Genomic DNA, 26,784 nt, shown 5'->3' with positions numbered 1-26,784 from the left:
CTGCTGAATTCACTCACTTGTGGAATTAACAACCTGGCATAAAGTCCTTTTGGAAATAAAAATGGATAACTAGCAGAAAATGCCTTTTCCAAATATAAAAGAATTGTCACTGTTTTAATGCAGCTGATTTATAGGGATTATTATTTCATGTTTCAGTTAAACACCCACCCTCCCATTACACACTTTGATTCTGACTCTAGCAGTGTAAGTCCACAAAAAGGGGCATTCTGGGAGTCTTGCAGGATAGGGCAAGAAAGGACTTGCACCTCTTCGAAAACTTTTGCATAGACAGGAGGTGCTGAGCTACTGAGCTAGCAATCCTTCCAAATAAGTTATACACAATCCAGTACAATTCTCTGTATGTTTATTTGGTTTTAATTACATAATTATTAAATTTTCCTATTACAGAACTATAGTTTGTTTTATATGGACTAGTTAGCTTTGTCATCCTTATCAAATCGTTCTGAAAGAGCTCTTAATATACTTCCTGGCACTTTTTGGTGTCTATCCCGAAGATTTTCTAATGCAGTCTTGGTCTGTTGAAAAAACAAAAACAAAGGAATACATTATGTTATAGCTAAAGGAATAGGAGAAACCTAAAGGCGTCAGACCCAGTAGCATTAAAAAAATCCCATTTTTTCCAGCTAAAGAAGCACAATATGTAATTTCCTTCTGGGATCAGAAGTAAGGGCAGATAAGGATTTTTAGTTAATTGTGGTAGGAAACCATCTCTCCAGATCCTAAGGCATATGCAACTGGCTCCCCAGCAAAGGAAAGGGAGGAAATTACTGTCTTTTTAAATAATAATAATAATAATATTTATTAAAAGTTTCAGGATTACAGAAAAGAAGAAAAAATAGGAAACAACACTACAATACATAAAAAAGAAGAAAAAAATACATAAAAACCAATACAACAATACAACAAGAAAAAGAAAAAAACACAAATCCCATATTGCATATCTTTAACTTCCATTTGCTTGTTTCATTGACCTCCTCACACCTCCCTTTTTGTATTCTAGTTTAATTAGTTATTTCAGCAAATTCTTTCCATCTTTCTCAATTTTTATTGAATAATTTATCTTAACAATTTAACCTATTAATTAACTCAGCAAATCCTTTCCATCTTTCCCCATATTCTGTTATTCAATTTGCCTTGATTTATTTAACCTTATCTTACCGTAAAATACCTTAGAGCTTGAAACTTAATACTTATTTATACATGACTCCTTATATCATTTCTACTAAAGCCAGATAGTTTCATTCCAACATTTTCCCTAATATTCATTAATTTTACGCTAATTCCCTAAATAAAAAATTTTCTTTATAAATTTTCTTCCAATCTTCATCCAACGTCTCTTCTTCCTGGTCTCGGGTTATGTCAGTCCTTACTGTCCATTCCATCTAGTCCATCAACCTGGTAATCTTATGTCTGAGGCTCTTGAGTCTCTTCCATGTCCCTTCTGCAGATCTTCTTCTTCTTGTTTATACCTGCACTTTTCCTTGTCTTTTGTTGGTCTCTTTCTTAATTTCTTTCCTTTCTCATTGAGGAGTAGGTCTCTGGGAGATTCCAGCCCAAAATTATCTCCATGTCCCTTCACCAGCCCATTCCCCACAGTCCCACTCCCCACAGTCATCAGTGTAATCCAAAAAATATTTAAAAGCATATTTCAAAGTCCCTCCGAAGTTAAGAACCTCCTCAGCTCCAGACTCCCCCTGGCCCACTCCAACTTCAATCTTCAAAAACAGCGGCTTATGCTCCTGCAGGGCCTCGGATCTCTCCATTTGTATTATTTGAGGTGCAACCGCAACCTTCTCCATTATCTTCTGCACTTGCACTTGCCCAGTCAATACAGGTTCCTGAGCTGGTCCCTGAATGATTTCTGTATCAGTATTCCCTGTTTGTCCACAGTTACTGACCACAACAGTCATCAAATCCATTTTCTCATTCATCAAATCCATCTTCTCATGCATCTGTTCCAACAAAGCACTTGTCTTGCATAAAGCAAGCACCAAAACTTCCTCCCAGCACATTTTTATTCAAGGTCAAAGGACTGGTCCCATGATCTTAATCTCACAGCTGTAAAGTCCCCAAGTAGACTGCAGCAACAATTGTAACAAGCTCCCTCTAGAGGAGACAATTTCTATTTGTATCCATCTTTTTAAGGCAAGTCCAACAAAGGAAAGTTACTTTCATTTTTCAGATATTTTGTTTCTTTAGAATGCAAAAGGCAACATTGGAATCAGTTTATTTCTCTTTTTTAGCTATCTGTCAAAGTGTTCCATTCACAGTCAATGAACATCTCCAACAATTTCTGTCTCTGACACCCCGTTCCCAGGTTTGAGACGGTGGAAACTTGTCTTTCTTTACTCCCTCTCCTGCAGGCTTAAACAGTCAAAGTCCCCCCCCCTTTTCTCCTGCTTCCAAGGGGGTTTTAGTGGTTATAAATGAAGGAAATTTAGACTTTTATAAACAACTTTCCAGGCTTTAGCTTACAAGGTTTTTGCTTCAGTCTATTTACAAAAAGCGGAAGGCGGACTTCCTGTTTTGAGCCTTCCCGCTTCAGTGCCAAATTAGGATGTTTCTTGATCCAATTTTCCGTTTCTACTCACGGGTACTTGTTTTAAGTCCAATTGTCCACAGGAAAAAGTCAGCGCTCTCCGGCAATGGCTGTGCGGCTTCACTCTGTGAAAGTAGCAGTCAGTTCGCAGCACTTCACTCCGGAGCCCCAAAATGGGGTTCCCCGTGAGTAGGGGAGGCGCTCCTGGTGCCATGCCGAACCCCACGTTCCCAGGCTTCCTCCACCTGGGATTTCTAGCGGGTCCCCACCTTTGCCACAGCGGGAAGACCCAGTTTCCACGGAGCCAGTTCCTCCGGTCGGAGGAACTCTGCCATTCGCCGATGGCACTAACCCGGAAGTCGGAAAATTACTGTCTCCTTGCATATTGAACCTTGAGAATGAACCCATAATGCTCACTCAGACCCTGCTCTGCAGTGTTCAGCCAAAATGCATGTACCAGGGCTAAGAGGACCTATGCAAGTCCTACCAGGCATACTGTCTTGGCAGGTCCCTAAAGGGCACCCTTAACACAATAATGCCTCAGTAAAGCTGATCTTTCTCTCCACAACTTTCTCATCTGTGCAGATTTAACGTGGTAGGAGCAAACAAACCACACCACTGTCAAATGACAATGACTGCATCCCAACAATGTGAAATAAAAGGAAGGAACCACAGGACAACCAAGGAATCAACCCCCACACACCCGCCAAAATAAATTACTTCTCCGCCCCTTCAAACAAGCAACCAAAAGCCGGAACTAGATGTGGGGAGGGAGAGGGTGAAGCAAGAATGAAAGCAGAAAGTTCTTGGGGGAGACGAGAGCAACCATGAATATTAAGGGTCTGGAAAGGAAACCTTATGAGCAACAGTGAAAGAAGCTGGGTATTTTCAGCCTGAAAAAGAGGGGACTGAGAAGAGTTATGATAGCCATTTTCAAATATCTTAAGGGTTGTCACATGGAAGATGGAGTAAGCTTATTTTCTCCTGCTCTGCTGGGTAGGACTCAAACCAATGCCTTATAATAATCATCATCATTTTTTAAATTTATAGTCCACCCATCTGACAGGGTTTCCATAGCCACTCTTCAAGTTGCAAGAAAGGAAATTCCAACTCAACATCAGGAAGAGCTTTCTGACAGTGAGAGCTGTTTTGACAGTTCAACAGTCTCCCCTGAGAGGTTGTGAAGGTGTTTAATAATAATAACAATAATAATAATTTATTTGTATCCCGCCATCCCTGGCCAAAGCTGGGCTCAGAGCGGCTCACATCATATAAGACAATATGCATAAAACCAAGCGATCAGTAAATTAAGATACATCCCACAATTAATTCAAACAAATTAAAATTAAAACTGGACAAGTGGAAATCTTCAGGGTAAAATTGAAAGCGGTTACCAACGGTAACCACTGATTTCCACTGATATTATAAGCATCTTTGAGTGGGCTGGGAACCGCCTTCATGCTCCGCCCCCCCAAAGATCTTTATTGAAACTTAACATATACACATAATAACCAAAATTCCCAATGATTCCCTCACATAAAATATAATATCTAAATTGCAACAGCTGCATAATTATACACTTAATTATAAAACTCACCACCCACCCTCTACTTCACTCCACAGCAATTCCACTTCTTTATATTTCTGTCTACCTTTTTTTCCTTGCATTGTAGAATAAATTATTTTTGTTAAATTCTGATTTTTCCTTCTTTCTTTATTGGTTTTGTTATTGCTTACATTTTTTATTCTAAGCCTATTAGCATGTCATTTTTAGAACAATATTTTGACATACAATTTTCAAAATACTTCCACTCCATTCTTAACTTTTGATTTGAATGATATCTTATAATTGAAGTTAATTTTGCCAATTCTATATACTCACTTAATTTACAAATCCACTCTTCCTTTGTTGGTGTGTCCTGAGATTTCCATTTAGTGGCAATCACTACCCTGGCAGCTGTTGTTGCATAGAATTTTTTATTTTTTCATATGTGGTATGTCTTTGCCTACCACTCCTAACAGATAAGCTTCAGGATTTTTTATCAAGGGTTTTTAAAGCATTTCCTTAAGTTCCTCATGTGTTAGTCCCCAAAACTTCTTTATTTCCTTGCAACCTCACCACATATGAATTATCGTTCCAGGTTCTTTGTTACATTTCCAACAAAGGTTGGATTTTAATTATAAATTAAATACCACCTGTAAAACATTTAAACAAAATTTTCCTTTATCGTATAGCAGGTGGTAAAGCGGATATTCTCGCACCAGAGTTTCTCCCATTGTTCTAAATATATAGTGTGGCCGATATCTTTTGCCCATTTGGCCATTGTTTCTTTTACCTCTTCATCCATCAAATCATAGTCCAATAATAGAGTGTAAATTTTCAATAATAATTTCCTATTGTTTTGTAATATAATGGTGCTAAATAGCAATTTAATTGTTCTTTGGCGAAACCTTTTCTTTTATCTGCCTTAAACACACTTTTTAATTGTATATATTGCCAATTATCCATCCCATATTGTTTTAATTCTTCATATGTTTTTAATTTTAACTTTCCTTGGTCTTCTTCCAGTATTTGTCTATATGTTGCCCAGTTCGAATTCATATTGAGTTTTTTAACTGCATGGGCCTCTAATGGAGAGATCCATAAAGGGACTTGTGGCTCTAATAGCTGTTTATATTTATTCCAAACTTTCAACAATAAATTTCTGAGTATATGATTTTTGAAGCCATTATGTACCTTAACCTTCTTGTACGCTAGGTAGGCATGCCATCCATACCTATTGTCAAAACCTTCTAGATTTAAAATACTAGTGTTTTCCAATATAATCCATTCTTTTAGCCATGCCAGACATTCTGTTTCATAGTATATTTTTAAATTCGGTAATGCGAGTCCTCCTCTCTCCCCTTTATCTGTTAATAGATTATACTTTATGCGTGGTTTTTCGGTTTGCCATATGAATTTTGTTAGATATTTTCTCCATTCATCAAAACAATTTTCTTTAATTATTATTGGTATTGTTTGGAACAAATATATCATTTTGGGTAAAACATTCATCTTAATTATAGATATTCTCCCCATTAATGTCAGCTTTAATCTACTCCAGGTTTCTAGATCTCTTCTAATTTCCTTCCAGGCTTTTTCATAATTGTTTCCAAATAGATTAATATTTTTCATCGTCAATTCTATACCTAAATGTTTTGCTTTTGTTTTGTAACAATTTCTAAACCTAATTTCTTCTGTAATTTGTTCTTTTCTAATTCCTGTATGTTTTTTACCATAAATTTTGTTTTTGACATATTTATTTTGAAGCCTGCTACTTTCCCGAACTCATTCATTATCGTCAATGCTTTCATTAAACTGCTTTCTGACTCCTCAGTTGTTAATATAATATCATCCGCAAAAGCTCTAATTTTGAAAACATCCTTGCCTAATGTAATTCCCTTTATCTCTTTTTCTTTATTTTTCATGCTTGTTCTTATACAAGGAGAAAATGAGTCAAACGGAACCCTGACCAAAGGCCTGGCAGAACAGCTCCATATTGCAGGCCCTGCAGAAAGATGTCAAATCCCGCAGGGCCCTAGTCACTTGTGAGAGAGCGTTCCACCAGGCCGGGGCCACAGCCAAAAACACCCTGGCTCTGGTCGAGGCCAGACTGATCTCCCTGGCGCCCAGAATCTTTAGGATGTTGTTATTTGCAGACCGCAAGGTCCTCCGTGGGGCATACCAAGAGAGGCGGTCCCGTTGGTACGAAGTTAAGCAGAGGCTGGATGGCCATCTCTCATGGATGCTTTAGCTGATATTCCTTCATTGCAGAGGAGTAGACTAGATGACCCTTGGGTCCCTTTCAGCTCTAAGATTCTATGATTCTATATCTAAAAATGTGTTGGGGATTCAAAGTTGGTAGCTCAGAGGGCATTTCATTAGTCTCAACAAGTTAAGCAGAGGAAAAGCTGAGTGATCAATATAATGCACAAAAATATATATAATAAAGCCTAGCTCTGGCTCATACAGAATGAGAAGCCAGTATGCAGAATACAATTTAGAACTGAGAAAGTGAAAAAGCAATAGGAAAGATTATTCTGTTTTATATTTCCTGGTACTTACTTTTTCAGCCAGCTCTGTGGCAGTTATATTTGGATCATATGGGATGGGTTCTCCAATATATGTCCTCAATTTCACTGGAAACCCTCCATATACAGGAAGGAGTAAACATCGAGTTTTCTCATATACCCATCTTGTCAACCCTGTGTATGAAAGGGAAAAGATTCTGAAAGAATACGACCCCATATCAAATGGATGAGACAAAAAAGCTTTGAATCGGCCAACAAACTCGGCAGGATGTTAACCTGGTTAATAAAGAAAAGGCAAAAAGATAAAATTATAGGTAAAATAATAGATCAAAGGGAAGAGATAGTAGACCCAGAAAAAACAAAACAGTGCTTTGTAAATTATTATAAAAAAAACTGTACAAATCAGAAGATAAAGATGAGAATAAAATAAATGATTATCTACAATGAAACAAATTACTGGTAATATTAGAAGAGGAACATAGATATTTAAATTCTGGAGATGTACATTTGAACTTTGTCAAATAAATCATTTTGTTGGAACTGGCTGGGAGCCCGGAGTCTTATCTATGGCCAACTGGACAGCACTAAGCCTCTGACAGTAATATTAGAAGAGGGACATCGATATTTAAATTCAACTATCAAAATAGAAGAAATACTACAAGTAATGAAAAACAAACAAAAGTTGGGGAATCTCCGGGCCCAGATGGAATCTCAATTGGTTACTATAAAAAGAATTAGAAGAGGCCATACTTCCAACCTTGAAAAAGATTATGAGCAAAATATTAGAGAATGGGAAGACACTGGAGTCATGGAAAGAAGCCTTAATAACCTTGATCCCGAAACAAGGAGCAGATCTGATGAATACCAAAAACTATAGACCAATTTCATTACTAAATTTGGATTACAAAATTTTTACAGGAATACTTGCAAACAGATTAAAAAAGATATTAAATAAAATAATTAATGAAGACCGGGCTGGCTTCCTCCCGGTAAGACAAATATATAACAATACAAGAACAATTATCAGTTTATTAGAATATTTGGGGGTAGGTGGGAATAAAAGATCACCAATGATGTTAGTGGACACTGAAAATGCATTTGATCATGTATCATTGGATTTCTTATTGAACACCATTGATGCAATGAAATTAGGAAATAAAATATATTGCAGAATCAAGGCAATATATAATAACCAGAAAGCAAAATTAATCATAAATAATGAACTAACGAAAACATTTAACATTGAATAAGGGACTAGACAAGGCTGTCCATTCTCGCCACTTTTATTTATCACCATATTAGAAACATTAGTAACAGCTATAAGGAAAGAACCAAAAATAAAAGGTATTTATTTGGGCAACAGATATTATAAACTCAAAGCCTTTGCAGATTACATCATCATAACCACCGAGAACCCAATAGAGAGCACATTAGAAACACTGATAAAATGGATGAATTCAGGAAAGTCTCAGCTTTAAACTAAACAAAGACAAAACAAAATTATTAGTGAAAAACATGTGTGAAGAAGAAAAAAGAGGATTGTAAACTAAAACAGGATTAAAAATAACAAATAAGGTGAAATACCTAGGCATCTGGATCACAACAAAAAATATAAACCTCTACAATTACAATTTTGTAAAAAATTGGAAAGAAATAAAAAAAGATTTGGAAATTTGGGGGAGGTTAAATCTGTCGCTGTGGGGCGGGATGTCCATAATTAAAATGACAGTGCTACCAAAGATGTTATTCCTATTCCAAACATTACCAATAATCAGTGGAGTTAAATGTTTTAAAGATTGGCAAAAAGATCTGGCAAAATTCATTTGGCAGGGTACAAAAATGGGAAGAGCTGTGGAGAAAGAATCTAAGATTCACAGCGTGTTAGTTAATTAAAGAAAAGTTTATGAAAATGCAATTTAGATGGTATTTAACCCCTTCAAAATTAGCCAACATGACTAAAAATTATGATAATAAATGTTGGAGATGCAAATTATATGAGGGAACATTTTTCCATATGTAGTGGATGTGTCCAGGAATCAAAAAATCTGGGACACGACCTACGAGGAATTAACAAAAATATTAAAATTTATATTACAAAAAACCCCGGAAGCAATCTTACTAGGGATCTTAACAAATAACATCCCAAAAGAAAGCAAGAGAATATTCCTCTACACAGTGACTGCATCTAGATTGCTAGTAGCTAAGTATTGGAAGAGTGAATTTATCTCATCGAGAGACGAATGGCAGTTAAAACTCTGCGAGTACTTGGAACTAATGAAAATGACGGAATCAATAAGAAACAAATCAGCAGACAAAGTCAAAAAAGAATGGGAATGTTTCAACAATTATTTAATGAAACAAGGTTATACTACTAAGACTTGGTTGTGTCTTGAATAACTCCGCCAATAGTGACATACTGTTTCCTCATACCAAGATGAGGATAAAATATTAAATACAAGGGGGAAAGTAAGCTAATGCAAATTGAAATCATAATGAGGCAGAAGGAAGCCAACATCAGTAACAAATAAGTAAAGAGATTCAAACCATACTAAAGGTTAGTATATATAAGAAATACTATTATAGGGTTGAATTATAGCAAATAGAATTTTTTTAGGAAGGAGGTCTTAAGGCAGTCTAAGTTATTATTTTGATAGAGTTAAACTTTGCTTAATTTTTGTTTGTTTTCTTTTCTTTTTTATATCCTTTTCTATTCTATGTACATTGATATGTATGCTTTCTCCTTTTTCCCTTTTCTTTTTTCTTTTTTTTCCCAGGCAGGTTATTAAAATATTTATTTGTTAACTATAGTTAGAGGTAGGTAGCCGTGTTGGTCTGCCATAGTCGAAACAGCTGTCTGAAGAAGTGTGCATACACACGAAAGCTCATACCAATAATTAACTTAGTTGGTCTCTAAGGTGCTACTGGAAGGAATTTTTTAAATTTTTATTTATTTGTTAACTATGTATTTATAAATTTTTTGGGGGGGGGGATTTCTATAAAAATATTCCGAAAGAATGCGACCCCATATCAAATTTGAAATTAGTTGGCATTTTGAGAGTAGGTAGGAAATAGATATTCATTTTTTTAAAAAACACCATTGTATATTATTAAAATGTATTTTGCCTGAAATTAGATATCTTGATCAACCAAGGAACATAATAAATTTAACTCACTTGTATTTCCAAAGGTCCTGAATGCTTCAGAATCATTTTGTGCAAATATAGGGATGATGGGCTAAAAGAATAAAATAGGGAAAAAACAATAACAGAAAGGTGAAACCTGGTTAATTACTTCACCCCAACCATTCCACCTTAATTTTTGTTAAAGACTAGAAGGAATGATTCACATCTGGCATTAATGACAAGCCAGACGTGATTGGCTTCAGAATTCCTGGCAGATCTATTCAAATATCTCAGATGAAGAAAATTCACAAGCTGTCCCCCAGATTTTGAGGAATTGAAGAGAGTAAGAAGAAAAAAGTTGTTTTTCTTATTAAACGTTATTGATTTCAGTAGCTTTTTTTAAAAGCAGGAGTGGGGAATCCATGGCTCTCCAGATATCATTTGACCCTGAAACACGATATTTGCCATTCTCAGCTATGGAGGATGCTAAATCAAGGATGTCAACACAGTATGTCATATACAGGATAATTGTGAGGACAATGCAAATTGCCCAAAGATCACTCACCACTTTTGCCTCCAAAGCTAGCCGAGCGAAACCTGTGCGGTTACCCCATATTAAGCTGTAGTCATTACTAAAGTTTGCTTCTCTAACTCCACCAGGTGCAATGCCCAGTAAATGGCCTTTCTTCAGAATTTCCACACATTCAGCTTTCTTGAAATCTCTCAAACCGAGCACATCACAAAGGATCTTTGTCCCTAAAAGAAAGCCCCAAATAGAAAAATGCATTTTATATAGCTCTCATTTAGGAAATAGTGTGAATATTATACAAGTGTCTTTATACCAAAGATTACTGATCAACTAGGATTTCATGGAAGGGGGACTTTATGCTAGTTCCCCTTTTGCTCACATGTTCTGGCTCATAGAGTGAGGCTGAGTGCTGAGGTGACCACCTTTTGGAGAAGTGTTCCTCAAGTCAAGTCTCTAGTACAATAAGTTGATATTCAAGTTTGCATCATGTTAAAAATACAGCCCAGGCATCACCAAACTCGGCCCTCCAGCGGTTTTGGGACTACAACTCCCAGTGGTCAGGGATGATGGGTGTTGTAGTCCCAAAACAGCTGGAGGGCCGAGTTTGGGGTGCCTGATACACCCCATAGTGCCTTGCCGGACAATCTTCAATCTTCAATCCCTATTTGCTGCTTGGGTTTTGGATACAGTGGACATTCACACACACACACACACACACACAGAGAGAGAGAGAGAGAGAGAGAGAGAGAGAACAGGGAGGAACCCAGGCTGGTGGAAACCTGCCTCCACCAGCAGAAGCCCATCTTTTCACCCACCCAGACAGGGGGTTAGATGCTCCGTTAATTTACCCAGTGGAATGCCCCCCAACATAACTCTCTGTGCTACTGGGCCTGTTTGGGCTCTCACCTCACTTCTTTTGCTTAATTTTTAAAATTGACATATGTGTGGTGTCATAGTTTCCTAGTGTGGCTGCTGTTTGCATGCAGGGGAAGATGATGTGGGGGGTTTGGCAGTGGAGGTTCCATGAACACTGTGTAGAAAGGATGCCACAAGTGGTTGCTTGCAGTGTCACATGGGGGCATAAAAACTGTGTGTGAGAGTGCTTGATTGACCATGTGTTTGGGGGAGGCATGCTTCCTGGGATCAATGCACATTGCTTAATAGGTTGGAGTTGCTATGAAAGCCATGGGCATGTAGGTGTGCTTCTGCCCTTTTCCTTAGCTGTAGCCCCCACCCCATCCCAGTTGCGACGAAGTGTGTTTGAATACAGTGAATTGTTCACAGGAAGCTTGCTAGTGAACATATTCTCATGTAGTTTCCCATACTTTGCATTGTTCTTCCCAATAAGACACTTCCATCTTTATTAATGACTGATTTCTGGGCCCAGCAGGACCAGACTGGGTCTGCCCTAACAGCCCATGACCTAGCTGACCTACTGCTGGAGCTCTGGGCACTGATCAGTGTAAATGTCTTGTTGTTTCCTGTAACTGTCTTTTCGTCTCCTGATTACCCTGAAATTACGGTACTTAGGCCTAGAAAAGACAGAGGGTCCTCAAGTGAGCCTTCCAGAACAAAGTTGGATCCAGAAGCCCCTCAAACGGCAAACCCGCTCCTTCAAGGGGAGTGCAAACCTATCCAGAACAAGCAACTGACCAATTTGTCGGACATTTCAAGATCCAAGCTCAACTTCTTTTTCCTCATCCATTTCACCACTGCGTCCAGGCAATGGCTCACAGAATGCACAGGCTCTCCTGATTCAGATGCGATGGAGAAAGAAAGCTGAGTGTCATCAGCATACTGATGGTACATCTCCCCAAAACTTCTATTGCCTACTCCCTGCAGCATCCCATAGCATAGTGCTACTCCCTGGAATCGGTCCTAAAGATAGGATTGGAACCATGGTAATACAGTGCCCCCAATTCCCATTCCTTAGAGACAGTCCGGAACAATGCCATAATCAACGGCATCAAATGCCTACAAGAGATCACGAAAAAAGAACAAGGTCACATGCCCCTTGTCCCACTTTCTTCGAATTCTGGCATCAGGAGTTGCTGTTGGAACCAAACTCCAGTTGAATATGGTGCTGAGGATGGCAGTGGTTTGGGAGTGATATCCAGGGTCAAATTGTATGCAAAGCATTGGCCTTGGTAGGGGTATTATTATGCTGATGAGTTGGGGGGGGAGCGCCATCACCTCCCCCAAATGATGAAGGGTAGTTCGTTAAAGGATTCCGGGGGGCGTTGCCTCGTCCGAAACCTATGGAGGCTAGGGCCTAAAGTGCGCTCCCAAGCGGTGACCCCTCGGGGAACGCCTAGGAATGTGCATCTCAAGGGCTCCCCCGTTCGTGTTCAATCCCTTCCGGTTTTATCCCGGATAGTCTGATAGGTCCAATGGCTAAAGCCAATACCGCTCTTACCTGTGACCAATAAAGTTGTGGCCATTTGTTGCCCATTAACCTTAAATTCTGGTGTCCTGTGTCTTTATTTTGTTCCACCTGTGGGGGGCGGGAATCGCAACGCAAGCTGGCACTGGGTGTTGTGCACAACCTGATGAGGATGCCGAGCAAACCTTGGCAATTGATACCTCAACTGGACATTTCATCCACTCTGGCCCCCTGTACCAGGCAGCCATATTTGCCTAATCACCAGGAGTTCAAGGACGTCAGGACCACGTCTATGGCCCATCCACTTTAGGACCAAGAGCAGAACAGACCAGATAAATGTAAGCCCATAATACCAGATGCTCTATTGTTGCTGCTGTCCCTGTGTTCTTTCACTTTGGAAGAGCAGCTGTTTCCTGCTGTTTCATTGGTTGCCTTTCGTGGGGCTTTGGGCCTACGAGTTACTTTCTATGTCTAGGGCAGGCTTTGTTGTTCCAGAATGTCCAGTTCGCAGATGGGTTGGTACGCATTCTCCTAAGGCAGTCCAAGATGGGCCAGAAGGCTTTGGCTCCAAGGTCATGAACGAGAGTTGCCATGATGTACCTTTATGCCTTGTGACAGCACTTGCAGCCTATCTGGCCACTCGGCCTGTGTGTGAGTCACCTTTTCCTCTCCCAGGATCAATTTGAAGTTGGACAGTTCTCTGCCCAATTAGCCATAGCTTGTGATCCAGTTCAGTTTGGTTTGCATTCCTTTCGCATAGGTACAGCCACAGCTGCGGCTCTCATGGGCATCCCACCAGATCTGGGACATTGGAAGATGGCAATCTGATGCATTCAAACTTTATATTCACTTTTAAGCAAAGTGCTAGATCTAACGTACTGGTTTGTGCTCGTCAAGTCATGTGCCCACGATTCTAGGAACAAGGAGGAAATATTTCTTCTAGTCCTTTACTCTGAGGAAATGTTGTCTGTAAACATGGCCATAAAAGTGGAGTGACTTGTTTCCTCCTGACTAACTGTATATTGATTTGGCTAGTTTAATTTAATTTACAGATCCTTTAGGCTGCTATATTTAAAAAAATATAACCTTTTGTCCACAATATTTCATTTCATTTTCATTTCAATACTATGCCCTGAGTCTTCCTTAAGGTGTAGTTTGTGTTGAGAAACACCCTGGGATCTTTGGATGAAGGACAGTATACAAATTTAAGAAAGACAGAAATGAATTGGAAATAATTATTCATCCTACATTCTGTCTTACTTGCAGGGACTTGGTGAGAAAGAACCTCTCCACTAATTTACTGTTTCACCTGTTGCTGCTATTTTATTTACCTGTGGTTTTTTGCCAGATACACTGTTTTTGTATTCTACAGCATTGTTTTATATTTAATATCATTGTTTCATGTCATATTTGGCACATGTTTTAAGCAAAAAAGCACAATTTTAATTTAAATAATTTACCTGGAAGATTATACAAGAAGTGATGAACTACTGTATGGCACAGTCTTCCTTTCTCTTTATAAGCTTTGCCCACAAAGAAGCAATAGCCGCGAAGCCAAATTGAGTGATGAAAAATAACAATCCCTGGCCCTTTAGGGAGATGTTCCAAGCCAATAACTTCATAACCTGAAAATAATAGAAATGGCAACAAATAAATATTATGTTGTTGAAAGCTAAATAAAATATCACAATATTTTATTGGAAGAAAACAGTGTGTTTTGGAAGGGGGGGGATGAAATTTAAGATCAGGTACAAAGCTCTGCTATGTTTTCCAGCATTCTGGATGCCAGGAGAGCGTCCAAGAGGAACAGGACTTTCTCTTTGGTGGTTGCAGAACTAAAGGGGGCAGGAGGAGACTTCTCTCCTGGAATATTCATTCCTTGCTTCCTTTTGGACGCAGATGGAAACATTTTTGCCCAGTCTTTCAGTTATTTTGCTTTTTTAATCTACTTTATGTGTGTTTGACCCTTTGAGATGGTTTAACATGATATCAAACTAAATGTTTTGGAGACTTTTTTTATTAATTTATTTGAAGGGCAGTATTATCCTTCTGTACAGAGCGCTACTTTGGGGAAGAGCTAGGCCCAGGCTTAGTTTTAGTAGTGTATTTCTGATTTATGCTTCAACTCCTAAAGCAACATCAAAATACCCTCCAACATTTCTCAAATGAAAATAAGCACATGAATTAATAATAATAATAATAATAATACTGTAATAATACTGTAATAATACTGTAATAATAATAATAATAATAATAATAATAATAATAATAATATAACAATAATAATTGTATTCTTTATACCCCACCCATCAGACTGGGTTGCCTCAGCCACTCTGGGTGGCTTACAACATATATAAAAATGTATGTACTGTATTTGTGGTTTTTATGGAAGCCGCCCAGAGTGGCTGGGGAGGCCCAGCCAGATGGGCGGGGTATAAATAATATATTATTATTATTATTATTATTATTATTATTATTAAACGTTAAAAAACTTTTGTATACTTGGCTGCCTAACTCCCTATCCTCTGGCATTTCTCTGATGAAAATAGAAACATCCTGAGGAAAAGCAGGGCATTCCAGGATCAAATCAGAAACCCTGCCAGGATGGTGTCGGTAAATCTGGGACTGTCCCTGGAAAACAGGAATACTTGGAGGGTTTTTAGCAGTCTTCTGGGAGGATATAAGAAGAATCCTGTTGATGAAGCCAAAGGCCTCTATAGCCCACTGTCCTGTTTCCCACAGTGTCCATCTAAAGTAGTAGCCATTAACACAAGCTGTGCTGGCAAATACCATAGTTTATGTTTCAGAGCTACCTTGTGGTTTATCATGCTCAGGAAAATTGCACGCTCAAGGTCTCACTATACAATGTTATATTAATCACATTGGTTGTGTACCCACAACACATTTCTCTTGCGACAATCCATGAAGCTATTTTTAAAGGGCTTTGCTAATTGCAGCTCTGTGAAGTGTAAGCAACATTCTCCAGGTTTCGGTGGGGGGGGGGTAATATGATTAAAATGTATGGTGTTTATGCAGCCACCAACTCACCCTTTCTTCTGTAATACGTCTTGATTTTATACGTACCTCCTAAAATATTTTGTTTTTCCTTAGGATGGCTTATTACATATATAAATATCCATGCCTTTGTTTTGATCCTTACAAAGGCAACAAAAACTTGTAGCTCTTATGACACTGAGGTGGGTTCAGAGCTACACTCCTGATGCACTGTGGCAACTATTGTTCCAGTGTTTCAAGTCTGAAATTCTGATGCTCAGTCCTATGAAAGTATAGGAGCTGATAAGACTGAATTATTGGTATGAAAGAAACCTTTACTCACCATGCCATATCTTTCCATATATATCGAAACAGCGATACATAATGTGCCTTGTCTTGTCCCAAAATTTGCTATAAAAATCATTTTCTTGCTGGTTATTCATCTTCTTGTAGATATATAACAGAAATGAGACAGCACAGCAAAATATATATATAAATAACCAGAAAGAATAAAGCAAAATGGGAATCATAAATAACCACAGAGGGTGAACCACAGAGTTCAGGTATTCTTCCAAATAAGTAACACTAATCCAGTTTTCCAGCATTTGAGTAATCCAGCTCATTGTTTCCTGATCTGAAGCAAGTGTATGCCAAGAGATGAGAAGAGCTGAAGTGTATGCCAATGAAATAAATATAGCAAGTGAAATTCGCCTCTGTTGTGATGGTATCTTTCCCCCCACTGTTTACCTGTAAAACAGAAAATGCAGTACATCAGTTTGAACTGTCAACCCAGAGCATTCATGATTACATGAAATCTCATGCTATTTGATATTTTCCTAGTTTTCCCCACTGTGACTAGCCAAGCAGTCATATTTTTCCCCCCAGCATTCATCGCTGAGATCTACAAAATTAGTAATGTACGATCATCATGTTCTTTGTTGTAAAGCAAGCTGGTTTCATTTCACGGCTGAAGTGTTAAGGAAAGTGGAAAAGGAGTTACTTCTCCATGAGTCAGCAGAAATGGCAGTTGCTGGACTTCGTTAGCCACTAAACTTTGCAATTGCTATGTGGAGTTTGTCTCAGCAATTACTTTATAATCTGAAATGGCCTCTTGTCTTCAGAGAGTGAAGACTTCTTCTAACAACTGCAAAGAACGTGTATATATAGTGTGCCTTTTTGCCCCTGAAGTAAAAGCTCTCTCTGCTACACAGTTGTTTCCTACATTGAACCTAACCGCTTGACTGAACTTCTGTTGCACAAACACAACACCCAACCAGGAGGGTGGGTAGAATGGGGAGCTGAAGTTTGGAAGCATTTTGGGATACACTGCAAAGTGGGATTGCAGCTCTGCTGCCAGGTAATAGCAGATGCTGAAGGCCAAACCCTGTTATCACTGCCTCTAGACATTCTTTCCACTTTGGTTATTGGGAACCATGCCACAACACCCAGCCATAGCTGTCAAGGTTTCCCTTTTTTAAAGGGAAATTCCCTTATTCCGGATAGGATTCCTCGCAAGAAAATGGGAAAGTTGACAGCTATGCACCCAGCCATCACATTTTTGTCTTCAAATTACTTAGTCATCTGAACACCCATTAGCTTTACGTAGCTGAATTGCATATTTCTGATTCTACTCTATTTTCACTACATCTTGCAATTAAATAGTATATAGAATAGACCCAAAAAATGTGGGTGGTTTTTTTTGGTTTTATTGATATGAGGAAGGGGAGACGGTAAACCTTATTCCCAGATATTTACAAACGTGAGTGGCTAAGGATTTTAGCAGGTCCCGAGTAAAACGAGCAGAGTTGAAATAGAGTATTTAATTGATAACAAATTGCATGCTTAAAAAGATGTGGGTTACATGGAGTAGTAGAAAAGCAAACGAACCAGGAAAAGTGTGGAAGGGAAGTCATATAGTATACGTATACAGGCTGTATTTGGTACGAAGTTGTAACAGGGGGAGGGGAGGGGCTTAAACATGCTCTCTGTTCCTGTTTTTGAAAATGCAATTATTATTATTTTAAAAAAGATCATACATGGTTTTTATGCATGTACGCACAAACACGCACAAAGGGAGAGATGCTATCACAGAAACTGACAAATAACACAAGTACTAGCACATTTGCAAAAGTAAGCAGGGATCGTTTGTTGAGATTCCTGCATTGCAAGGGGTTAACTAGATGACCCCTGCATCCCCTCCGAACTCTACACTTTAGGATTCTATGAACAAAAGTTTTTACTTACATTCCTGGTAAGCCTAAATTGCCTTTAATTGAGTCACCTCTCTGGAGAAGCACCTGAAATCCTGTCTGCTGCACTTTTTCAATGTCTGATTTCCAACCATATTGAAACACGTCTCTTCATGTGGTGATGTCAACAAACTGAAAGGTGTGCCATCTGTATGAAGAAACTAAGCATTGTGAAAAAGGCTTAGGGCGCTGGCTGCTTGGAAGTTGTGGCCATTTGTACTCAAAAATGAAATATGGAGTCACACCTACAATAGCATTCATACGGCACAATAACATATTGGGTCACAGAGTAAAGGAAGGAATTGTGACAAGTGCGTTCTCTCCCTTTCATGGCAGTCTCTCCCTTCCAGTCAGGTACAATATGTATGTTGTGCAATACATAACCTTAACAACGTGTTCTGTTGCAATATTGAATCTTAGTGCATAAGTGAAAGCTCTTTCATTGGCATGTGACTCTAATTCTACAGCAAATGAGGATTTCATTAATGCTGCTGGGTTGAATACTGAATCTCAAGTAATCATCCTCAGTAATCAGTTCTACTCCAATAAACTTGACCAGTCACTTGTGCTCCAGGCATTTTCTGAGATCTCCAATACCATCTGTTTGATCACTGAAATTAAATCCTGCCATGCTGATTTTACTGCATGCAGCTGGTTGAAAAGCTTATTCACGAAGTATGCATTGCTTGATCAGGAGCAAAAACGTTCCAGGTTGACATGCTTTGACATCAAACGTTTTCTGGTATTCGGTACATGTTCAGTATTGTCAGGTGGAGGCGAAGGAAGTTCAGCATGCATTTGTCAGTTGTCAGAGCAATGTTTGCATACACATATGATGGTCTGTTTTACTCTCTTTTTGCAGAGGAGAGGTATTCCTTGAAACAGAGAAGTAGTATTTTCCTGCATTAAGCGGGATTTGTCAACAGGGGAGAAATAATGTGATGCAGTCATGGACACATTAAAAACAAATATCCATGGGGAAAAGCAAACAGAACCAAAAAACCAAAAAAACCCACATGTTTCTGATCTTCCCTAATGGATTTATGCCTTCCCACTCGCTTGGAGAGACCTGAACAAGGTATGTTCTAGCTCTTGTGTTGGGCCTTTAATTTACTGAGACAGTCTCATGGTTACCACAGAGGCCATGAAGTCTGAGCTGACCCAGGACATACAGGTTTTATGGTTTCTTCATCTGTATGAAGAAACCAAGCATTGTGAGGAAGACAGAGGGCTCAGTGACATAATGTATGGAGTCACACCTGTATTAGGATTCATATTTCAGAATAAAATATTTCCGAAAATCGCTCATCCCCCAGAACGCAGCGCGAGCCCGAGATTGGAAGCACAACTGTAAGCGACGCAAGTGGTTGTGTGCTGCGTTCTGGTGGGTGAGCGCAGCATGCAACCTTTTGCATTGCAGCCGCCCGATTGCCATCATTAGCCTTTCTGATTCTGCTGCGGCAGCCAAAAGACAGCTGCCCTTGTCACAGCAAGAGGGAGCGTGATTGGTGGCCACTTGCAGCGATCGGGCAACAATGTACAACTAAAGGAATAAGATTATTAAGTGATGGTGTCCTACGAGGACTCACAGCAGTGATGGGAGGTGGTGGCAGTAGCGGCGGCAGCCTGTGAGGCCTTTCAGTGACATCAGGAGGTGGCAGCAGTAGTAGTGGCAGCCTGCAAGGCGTCATGGCGGCCATAGAAAGTGGTGGCAGTAATGGCAGGCTGCTGCTACTGCCACGCCAATTTTGCTACTGCCACAAAGCCTTGCAGGCCACCACTACTGCCACAACAGGCAGCCTCACAGGCTGCCCCCTCTTCTGCTGCCGTTGCCCACTGCCATGGCAAGGCTTAGCAGGCTGCTCATTATTTTGCCACTGCTTCCAGGCTGCTGTTGCTTCTGTCCACTCCCCCCACCCCCCGCTGTTGGTGATTCTGCCACCTAGAAGGCCTGCTGACAGTCTGATGGTCCCAGATTATTTGTATTCACAATGACTCATCTAATAATGATAATAATAATAATAATAATAATAATAATAATAATAATAATAATAATAATAATAATAATTTATTTATACCCCGCCCAAATCTGGCTGAGTTTCCCCAGCCACTCTGGGCAGCTCCCAATCAAATGTTAAAAACAGTACAGCATTAAATATTAAAAACTTCCCTAAACAGGGCTGCCTTCAGATGTCTTTTAAAGAGAAGATAGCTGCTTATTTCCTTCACATCTGAAGGGAGGTGGTGGGCGCCACTACTGAGAAGGCCCTCTGTCTGGTTCCCTGTAACCTCACTTCTCGCAATGAGGGAACCGCCAGAAGGCCCTTGGCACTGGATCTCAGTGTCCGGGCTGAACGATAGGGGTTGCGATGGCCTGGGAATCCGATTCAGAGGCTGAACCGGAGGAATCCCAGCCGGCACAGGAGTCCCCGCCTCCAGGGCCGGCTGAACTGGGGCAGGGCCTTGATTCTGAAGGGCCTGCACCTGTGCCGGATCCTCAGGAGCAGGCACCAGGTGAATCCACTCTGGCTCCGGAGGTGGTTGAGGACTCAGTGCCTACAGGTGAGTCTCCCCCTGGGTCCAGTAACCGAAGAGCTGTTTCGGCCAGCACCCAGACCGGTTCCCCCAGAGTTTCTGTCCTTGCCCGGCTCCTCGCTGTGGACCCCGCTTCGCCTGTGGAGGACTGTCTGCTGACCCTCGACTCAGGTCCTGGACCTCGCCCCATGGTAACCTCCCCCCTGGACCAGCACAGGGGTGGGGACGCTCCTTCAGGTATACAGGACCGAGGCCGTTTAGGGCTTTAAAGGTCAGCACCAACACTTTGAATTGTGCTCAGAAACATACTGGGAGCCAATGCAGATCTCTCAGGACCGGTATTATGTGGTTCCGGCGGCCACTCCCAGTCACCAGTCTAGGTGCCACATTCTGGATTAATTGCAGTTTCCAGGTCACCTTCAAAGGTAGTCCCACGTAGAGTGCATTGCAGTAGTCCAAGCGGGAGATAACGAGAGCATTCACCACTCTGGTGAGACAGTCTGCGGGCAGGTAGGGTCTTAGTCTGCGTACAAGGTGGAGCTGGTAGACAGCCGCCCTGGACACAGAATTAACCTGTGCCTCCATGGAAACCTGTGAGTCCAAAATGACTTCCAGGCTGCACACCTGGTCCTTCAGGGGCACAGTTACCCCATGCAGGACCAGGGAATCCACCACACCCGCCCACCCCCTGTCCCCCAAAAACAGTATTTCTGTCTTGTCAGGATTCAACCTCAATCTGTTATCCGCCATCCATCCTCCAACCTCCTCCAGGCACTCACACAGGACCTTCACCGCCTTCACTGGTTCTGATTTAAGGGAGAGGTAGAGCTGGGTGTCATCTGCATACTGATGAACACCCAGCCCAAATCCCCTGATGATCTCTCCCAGTGGCTTCATATAGATATTAAAAAGCATGGGGGAGAGGGCGGAACCCTGAAGCACCCCACAAGTGAGAGCCCTGGGGTCTGAATACTCATCCCCCAACACCACTTTCAGGAGAAAGGAGCCAAACCACCATATTACAGTGCCCCTAGCTCCCAGCCCCTCTAGACGGTCCAGAAGGATGTTATGGTCGATGGTGTCAAAGGCTGCTGAGAAATCCAGCAGAACTAGGAAATAGCTCTCATCTTTGTCCCTAGCCCGCCGGAGATCATCAACCAGCGTGACCAAGGCAGTTTCAGTCCCATGATGAGGCCTGAATCCTGATTGGAAGGGATCCAAATGGTCTGCATTCTCCAGGCGTGCTTGGAGTTGTTCAGCAACCACCCGCTCAATCACCTTGCCCAAGAATGGTAGATTTGAGACTGGGCGATAGTTGGCCATGTTGGCTGGGTCTAAAGATGTTTTTTAAGAAGTGGTTTAATGACCACCCCTTTCAGCGGGTCTGGGAAGGCTCCCTCACAGAGGGAAGCATTCACCAACCCACAGAGCCCATCGCCCAGTCCCTCCTGACTCGCTTTTATTAGCCAGGATGGGCAAGGATCAAGGAGACAGGTGGTCAGTTTCACTTGTCCAAGCGCCTGTCCACATCCTTAGAGGTAACAGATTGGAATTGATCCCATGTAACAAGTCTAGACCGAACTCTAGCACTCTCCCGCCCCGGCCCTGCTCCCACGGTGGAGTCTACGTCCCTCTGAATCTGAGCGACTTTATCTGCAAAAACTTTGAACAATCATTGCAGGAGATCTTGGTGTCCCTACCAGGCCCCAGTGGTGCAGGTGGTTCCGATAGATTGCGAACCACCTGAAAAAGTCTCCTGCTGCTGTTTTCTGCAGATGCAATAGAGGCGGCGAAGAAGGCCCTCTTCGCCATCGCCATCGCCACTTGGTAAGCTCGACGTTGAGCTCTAGCCCATGTCCAGTCTGATTCAGAATGAGCTATCCGCCACCGGCGCTCTAGCCATCTCAACTATTGTTTCATCGCCCTCAGCTCCGGGGAAAACCACGGGGCTGTCCGGGCTCCATGCAATCGGGGAGGACGCTTCAGAGCCAGACAGTCAACAGCTATGGTTAACTCCGCATTCCAGCGGGCCACCAGGGAATCAGCTGAAAGGCCATCAACTTGGGATAAAACATCCCCTACCACTCTCTGGAAGCCAATTGGATCCATTAAGTACCGGGGACGGACCATCCAAATCGGTCCCACCTCCCTGCAGAGGGGGTCGCTGAGAAGTCCAGTTGCACCAGGAAGTGATCTGACCATGGCACTTCTTTTGTTTCGCTTTTAGTTAGTGTCAGATCACCAACATCCGTAGAGGTAAACACCAAGTCTAAGGCGTGTCCGCGACTATGAGTTGGGCCAAACTTATTCAGGGACAGCCCCATAGAGGCCATGCTTTCCACGAAGTCTCAAGCAGCCCTTTGTAAGGTCGTGTCGGCATGGATGTTAAAATCCCCCAGGACAACCAAACTAAGTGTCTCCAGGAGCATATCCACCACGACCTGAAGCACCTCGGGCAGGGAATCCTTGGTGCAGTGGGGAGGTCAATACATCAACAGGAATCCTGTACTGCCCCTATTGCCCAACTTCCAGAACATGCACTCAGAAAACTGGGTCTTCCCAATAGGATGCCTGGTGCAAACTGTAGGAGTGCAAATATCCAGAAATGTAGTGATCAGGTGGGATTGCTATGAGGAATTATAACAAATATAGAGTAAGCCATCTGTGTCAGCAATGAAAGCATTGTGTTGACTGGGTTTAAACTATTTTGATATGATTTTTCATCAATCTACACCTCTGCATCTCTGGCCCTTTTGACCCTACTGCCCATTTCTCTCTCCTCACGTCACGTACACAGCGTACACAGCAGTTGTTTCGCCAGGCAGGCTTCCTGGGCCATAAAGATAGTAGGCAAGTTACTTTGATATAGTTGTTTTTTAAATGATATTTATTACTTTTCGAACAGTTTCAACACAACACTACAAACAAACAAAAAGAACAATACAAATACAATACAAAAACACTGCATACAAAACAAAACAAAAACAAAAACAATTTAAAAACACCTCCAACATTTTCAATATCTTATCTTTCATTCGCTTATTTCCAATGACCTCCTCTCACCTCCCTTTTTGTATTCCACTTCTATTAATTGTTTCAGCAATTCCTTTCCATCTTCCTCTGTTTTCTAGCCTATAATTATCTTAACACATTCTTGCCTTATTTTTTCCTTTAATTTTCTGTTAATCTATTTATACTTAATTCCTTATAACATTTCTACTAAAGCCATATAACTTCATTCCAACATTCTTCTAACATTCAATAATTTTACAATATTTCTATAAATAGTCTTTAAACTTTTTCCAGTCTTCTTCCCCCGACTCTTCTCCCTGGTCTTGCCAGTCATTTCCGCCAATTCCATATAGTCCATCAACTTCATCTGCCATTATCCAACACTTCAGTACTTTCAAGAAGCAACCATTCTCTCAGCCAGCAAAAAGCAGATGGTTCACAACAAAGTTTAGGGGTCTGAAAGGGCAGGTCCACCTCCTTCTTTGGCATCCGTCAATATCTTAAATTTTACTCGAGGCTTCCTGCCCTGCCAAACAAATCTAGAGACGTCCCTCTGCCACCTCCTGAAACAATCCATCCCATCCAAAGCTTGCAATGTTTGAAACAAAAGCAACATCCCCGACAACACAGCAACCCTCATCCCCACCACAGCAACTCGGCCCAACAATAACAACTTCAGATTTGTCCATATTTCCAAATCCCCCTTCACAGTTATCCTTGAATAAATTCACATTTCTGGCGGTCATACTAACCCCCAAATACCTCTCTTTCTCAACCGATGTTAGTCCTGTCTCCTCCTGGAACTCTGTCAAGCTTTCCTTTTCCTCAGGTAGGGCTCTGATCCTCAAATTCATCTGTTTCTCTTTAAGTTCAATCATAACCAATGTCAGCTTATGTTCTTCAAGTTGTCCTTGTATGGATGGGACTCCCTCTCTCTCCAGTTGTGTTGCTTTACATTCAGCAGCAAGGGTTTTCTCCTTGACTTCATCCACAGTTTGCTGTGTCAAAGTAGATTCCTGTATCAATTTCTGGATGGTTTCTGTATTGGTATTCACCTTTTGTCCCAGATTATTTAAACTTTCTGCCATTAAGTCTATTTTAATATTGTTTGTGTATGTATTGTGTATTGTTTTGTTTTTATTTTGTGTTGGAAAATCAATAAAAATTTATATATATAAAAAAGTCTATTTTAATATTTGCAGCATCCACTTTCACATTTATCACGTCTGTTTTCTTGTGAAGATGTTCCAGCGAATTGTTTATTTTCACTAATACGACCGCTAAGGCCTCTTCTGTCCACATTCCGTCTGTTTTTTCCTTTCCATTTGCCATAACACTTAAGAGATTCAAGGTCAAGCCCAGAGTCTCACAATTCTTTATCTTGCAGCTGGAAATTCCCCTAGCCCAGCTCCTGTAGAGCAACCAATTTCAAAAGCTTCCACTAGGGGAAAACAGTTTCTATTTGTATTAGTCAGTACTGTCCTCTTTTAAACAATGTTCCAATAATCCAAAGTTAGTTTCAGTTTTCAGTTACTTTTAAAAAACAGCCGGAGACAGTAGAAACAATGTATTCTCTTGTTTAGCTACCTGTCAATGAACGTTCTAAACGCTGTCAATGAACATTCCAAAAGACATCGATCCTGCTAGCAGCCCATTTCCAGGGTCTGAGCGGCAGTATTTTAACTCTCTTGACTCTCTCCTACAGGCATATTCAGTCCACCACTCCCCCCCCCTCTTCTCCTGTCTCCAAAGGGGGGGGGGTTAGTTCTTTGCCGATGGAGATTTAATCTTTTTACAAAAGGCTTTCCAGGACTTCAGCTTGCAGGCTCATTGCTTTAGTTTATTTACAAAAGGGGAGGCGGACTTCCTGTATTGAACCTCCCCGTTTCGATGCCAAATTAAATGTTTAAAAATCCAATTCCCCCACTTCAGCTCTACTCACAGGTAATTAGTTTAGAGTCAAATTGTCCACAGGAAAAGGTCAGTGCTCTCCGGCAACAACTATGCAGCTTCACTCCGTGGAAGAAGCAGACGATTCGAAGCACCGCGCTGCTCACCCCACGTCGCTCCGGATCCCCGAAACCGGGTTTCCCCGTGAGTAGGGGAGGCGCAAAAGGTGCCCGCCGAATTCACGTTCACAGGCTTCTCCCTCCTGTGATTTTTATGGGTCTCCGCCTTCGCCGTGGCGGTACAGACCCAAATTCCCACGGGGCAAATTCCTCCCGATCAGAGGAATTCAGCCATTACCGGAGGCACCTCCCCGGAAGTCCCTACTGCCCATTTCTCTCTCCTCACGTCATGTACACAGCGTACACAGCAGTTGCTTCGCCAGGCAGGCTTCCTGGGCCATAAAGATAGTAGGCAAGTTACTTTGATATAGTTTTCTTATATATAATCTTAAAATGTTAATCTTGGAGCCAGGAAACAGATCTCACATGAAGGTGGTAGTGATCTGGTCTTTCTGGCCATCCTTCTTATCATGTTACTTCTCACCTCTGGGGTTACCAGATGCACCCCTTTGTAGTTCTCAACTTATTTACCACCCCTTTGCAGTTCTCAACTTATTTACCACCCCTTTGTAGTTCTCAACTTATTTACCACCCCTTTGTAGTTCTCAACTTATTTACTACCCCTTTTGTAGTTCTCAACATATTTACCCCAAAATATATGCATGCTAATTAGTGTTGTAGTGTAACTTTTTCCCCAAGTGGGGTTTGATGAAATGCTCAGAGGAAATATGATTGGTTCTTACGAGCACTGTGTAAAAGATTCTTTTGCTAATAAAATGGCCTGGTGAGGGGTGTGGTTTACGCACTTTTCTCTGAGAGTCTTGCTGGTCAAAGCCTTGTGTCTTGATTTTTAATCAGGGTCCAATCCTTCCTTTACTTTGCAAACGCAACACAAACTAATGACTTCCTAAAAATCACTGCAACGCCCCCTCCCTGCCCACATGACCTGGGTTGCTGTGTGTAAGAGAAACCTGGTGGGCAAGCAGTGGCAATGACAGGCCCATCTGCTTCATCCAACCAGGTCAAATCCTCCATCTACAATCAGGTCGTGGATGGCAGTGGTTTTATTCATCATTGACCTGGCATTGCACAGCAACAGTTTCAGGTCATGTGGGTTTCCCTTGCTTACTCCAGTATCCTTCCGGTCAGGACCAGACCTGGAGGCAGGGATAGTCCTCAAACAACAACTAAGCCTGCCTCCTCGGTAATGATATGGTCTGGTTTTAGCATAACTCCTCCTCCTGCTAATGATCACTGAGATCAGGTATTTCAATACATCCCCCCTGTGGAACTTTGGACTGTCCTGAATACCGCCATTTG

The 26,784-nt window shown here is 41.2% G+C and overlaps 1 protein-coding gene across 1 annotated transcript; it reads right to left on the bottom strand.

Annotated features, from left to right (window-relative positions):
• Positions 1-368: 368 nt before the first annotated feature.
• LOC114601323 (DGAT1/2-independent enzyme synthesizing storage lipids-like) lies at positions 369-16,401 on the bottom strand. The gene is made up of 6 exons (XM_077933013.1): positions 16,003-16,401; positions 14,126-14,290; positions 10,319-10,509; positions 9,805-9,865; positions 6,666-6,805; positions 369-536 (listed from the first exon to the last, which is right to left on the bottom strand). The coding sequence occupies exons 1-6, from the start codon at positions 16,280-16,282 to the stop codon at positions 432-434; spliced, it is 942 nt and encodes a 313-aa protein (XP_077789139.1). The 5' UTR covers positions 16,283-16,401; the 3' UTR covers positions 369-431.
• Positions 16,402-26,784: the final 10,383 nt, after the last annotated feature.

The sequence above is a fragment of the Podarcis muralis genome, chromosome 8 (assembly GCF_964188315.1).
Source record: "Podarcis muralis chromosome 8, rPodMur119.hap1.1, whole genome shotgun sequence".
NCBI classification, from domain to species: domain Eukaryota; kingdom Metazoa; phylum Chordata; class Lepidosauria; order Squamata; family Lacertidae; genus Podarcis; species Podarcis muralis.
The sequence above is the reverse complement of the archived record's forward strand: the minus strand, read 5'-3'. Positions and strand labels throughout refer to the sequence as shown.

What these genes read in the sequence shown, in the direction of transcription:
- LOC114601323 (XM_077933013.1), bottom strand. Translation starts at nt 16,282, where the DNA reads ATGAGCTGGATTACTCAAATGCTGGAAAACTGGATTAGTGTTACTTAT. An exon ending in CTTCTTGTATAATCTTCCAG is followed by an intron (nt 10,510 to 14,125) that starts GTAAATTATTTA and finishes GCTTTCTTTTAG; the next exon opens with GGACAAAGATCCTTTGTGAT. An exon ending in CCACAGAGCTGGCTGAAAAA is followed by an intron (nt 537 to 6,665) that starts GTAAGTACCAGG and finishes TTTTTTCAACAG; the next exon opens with ACCAAGACTGCATTAGAAAA.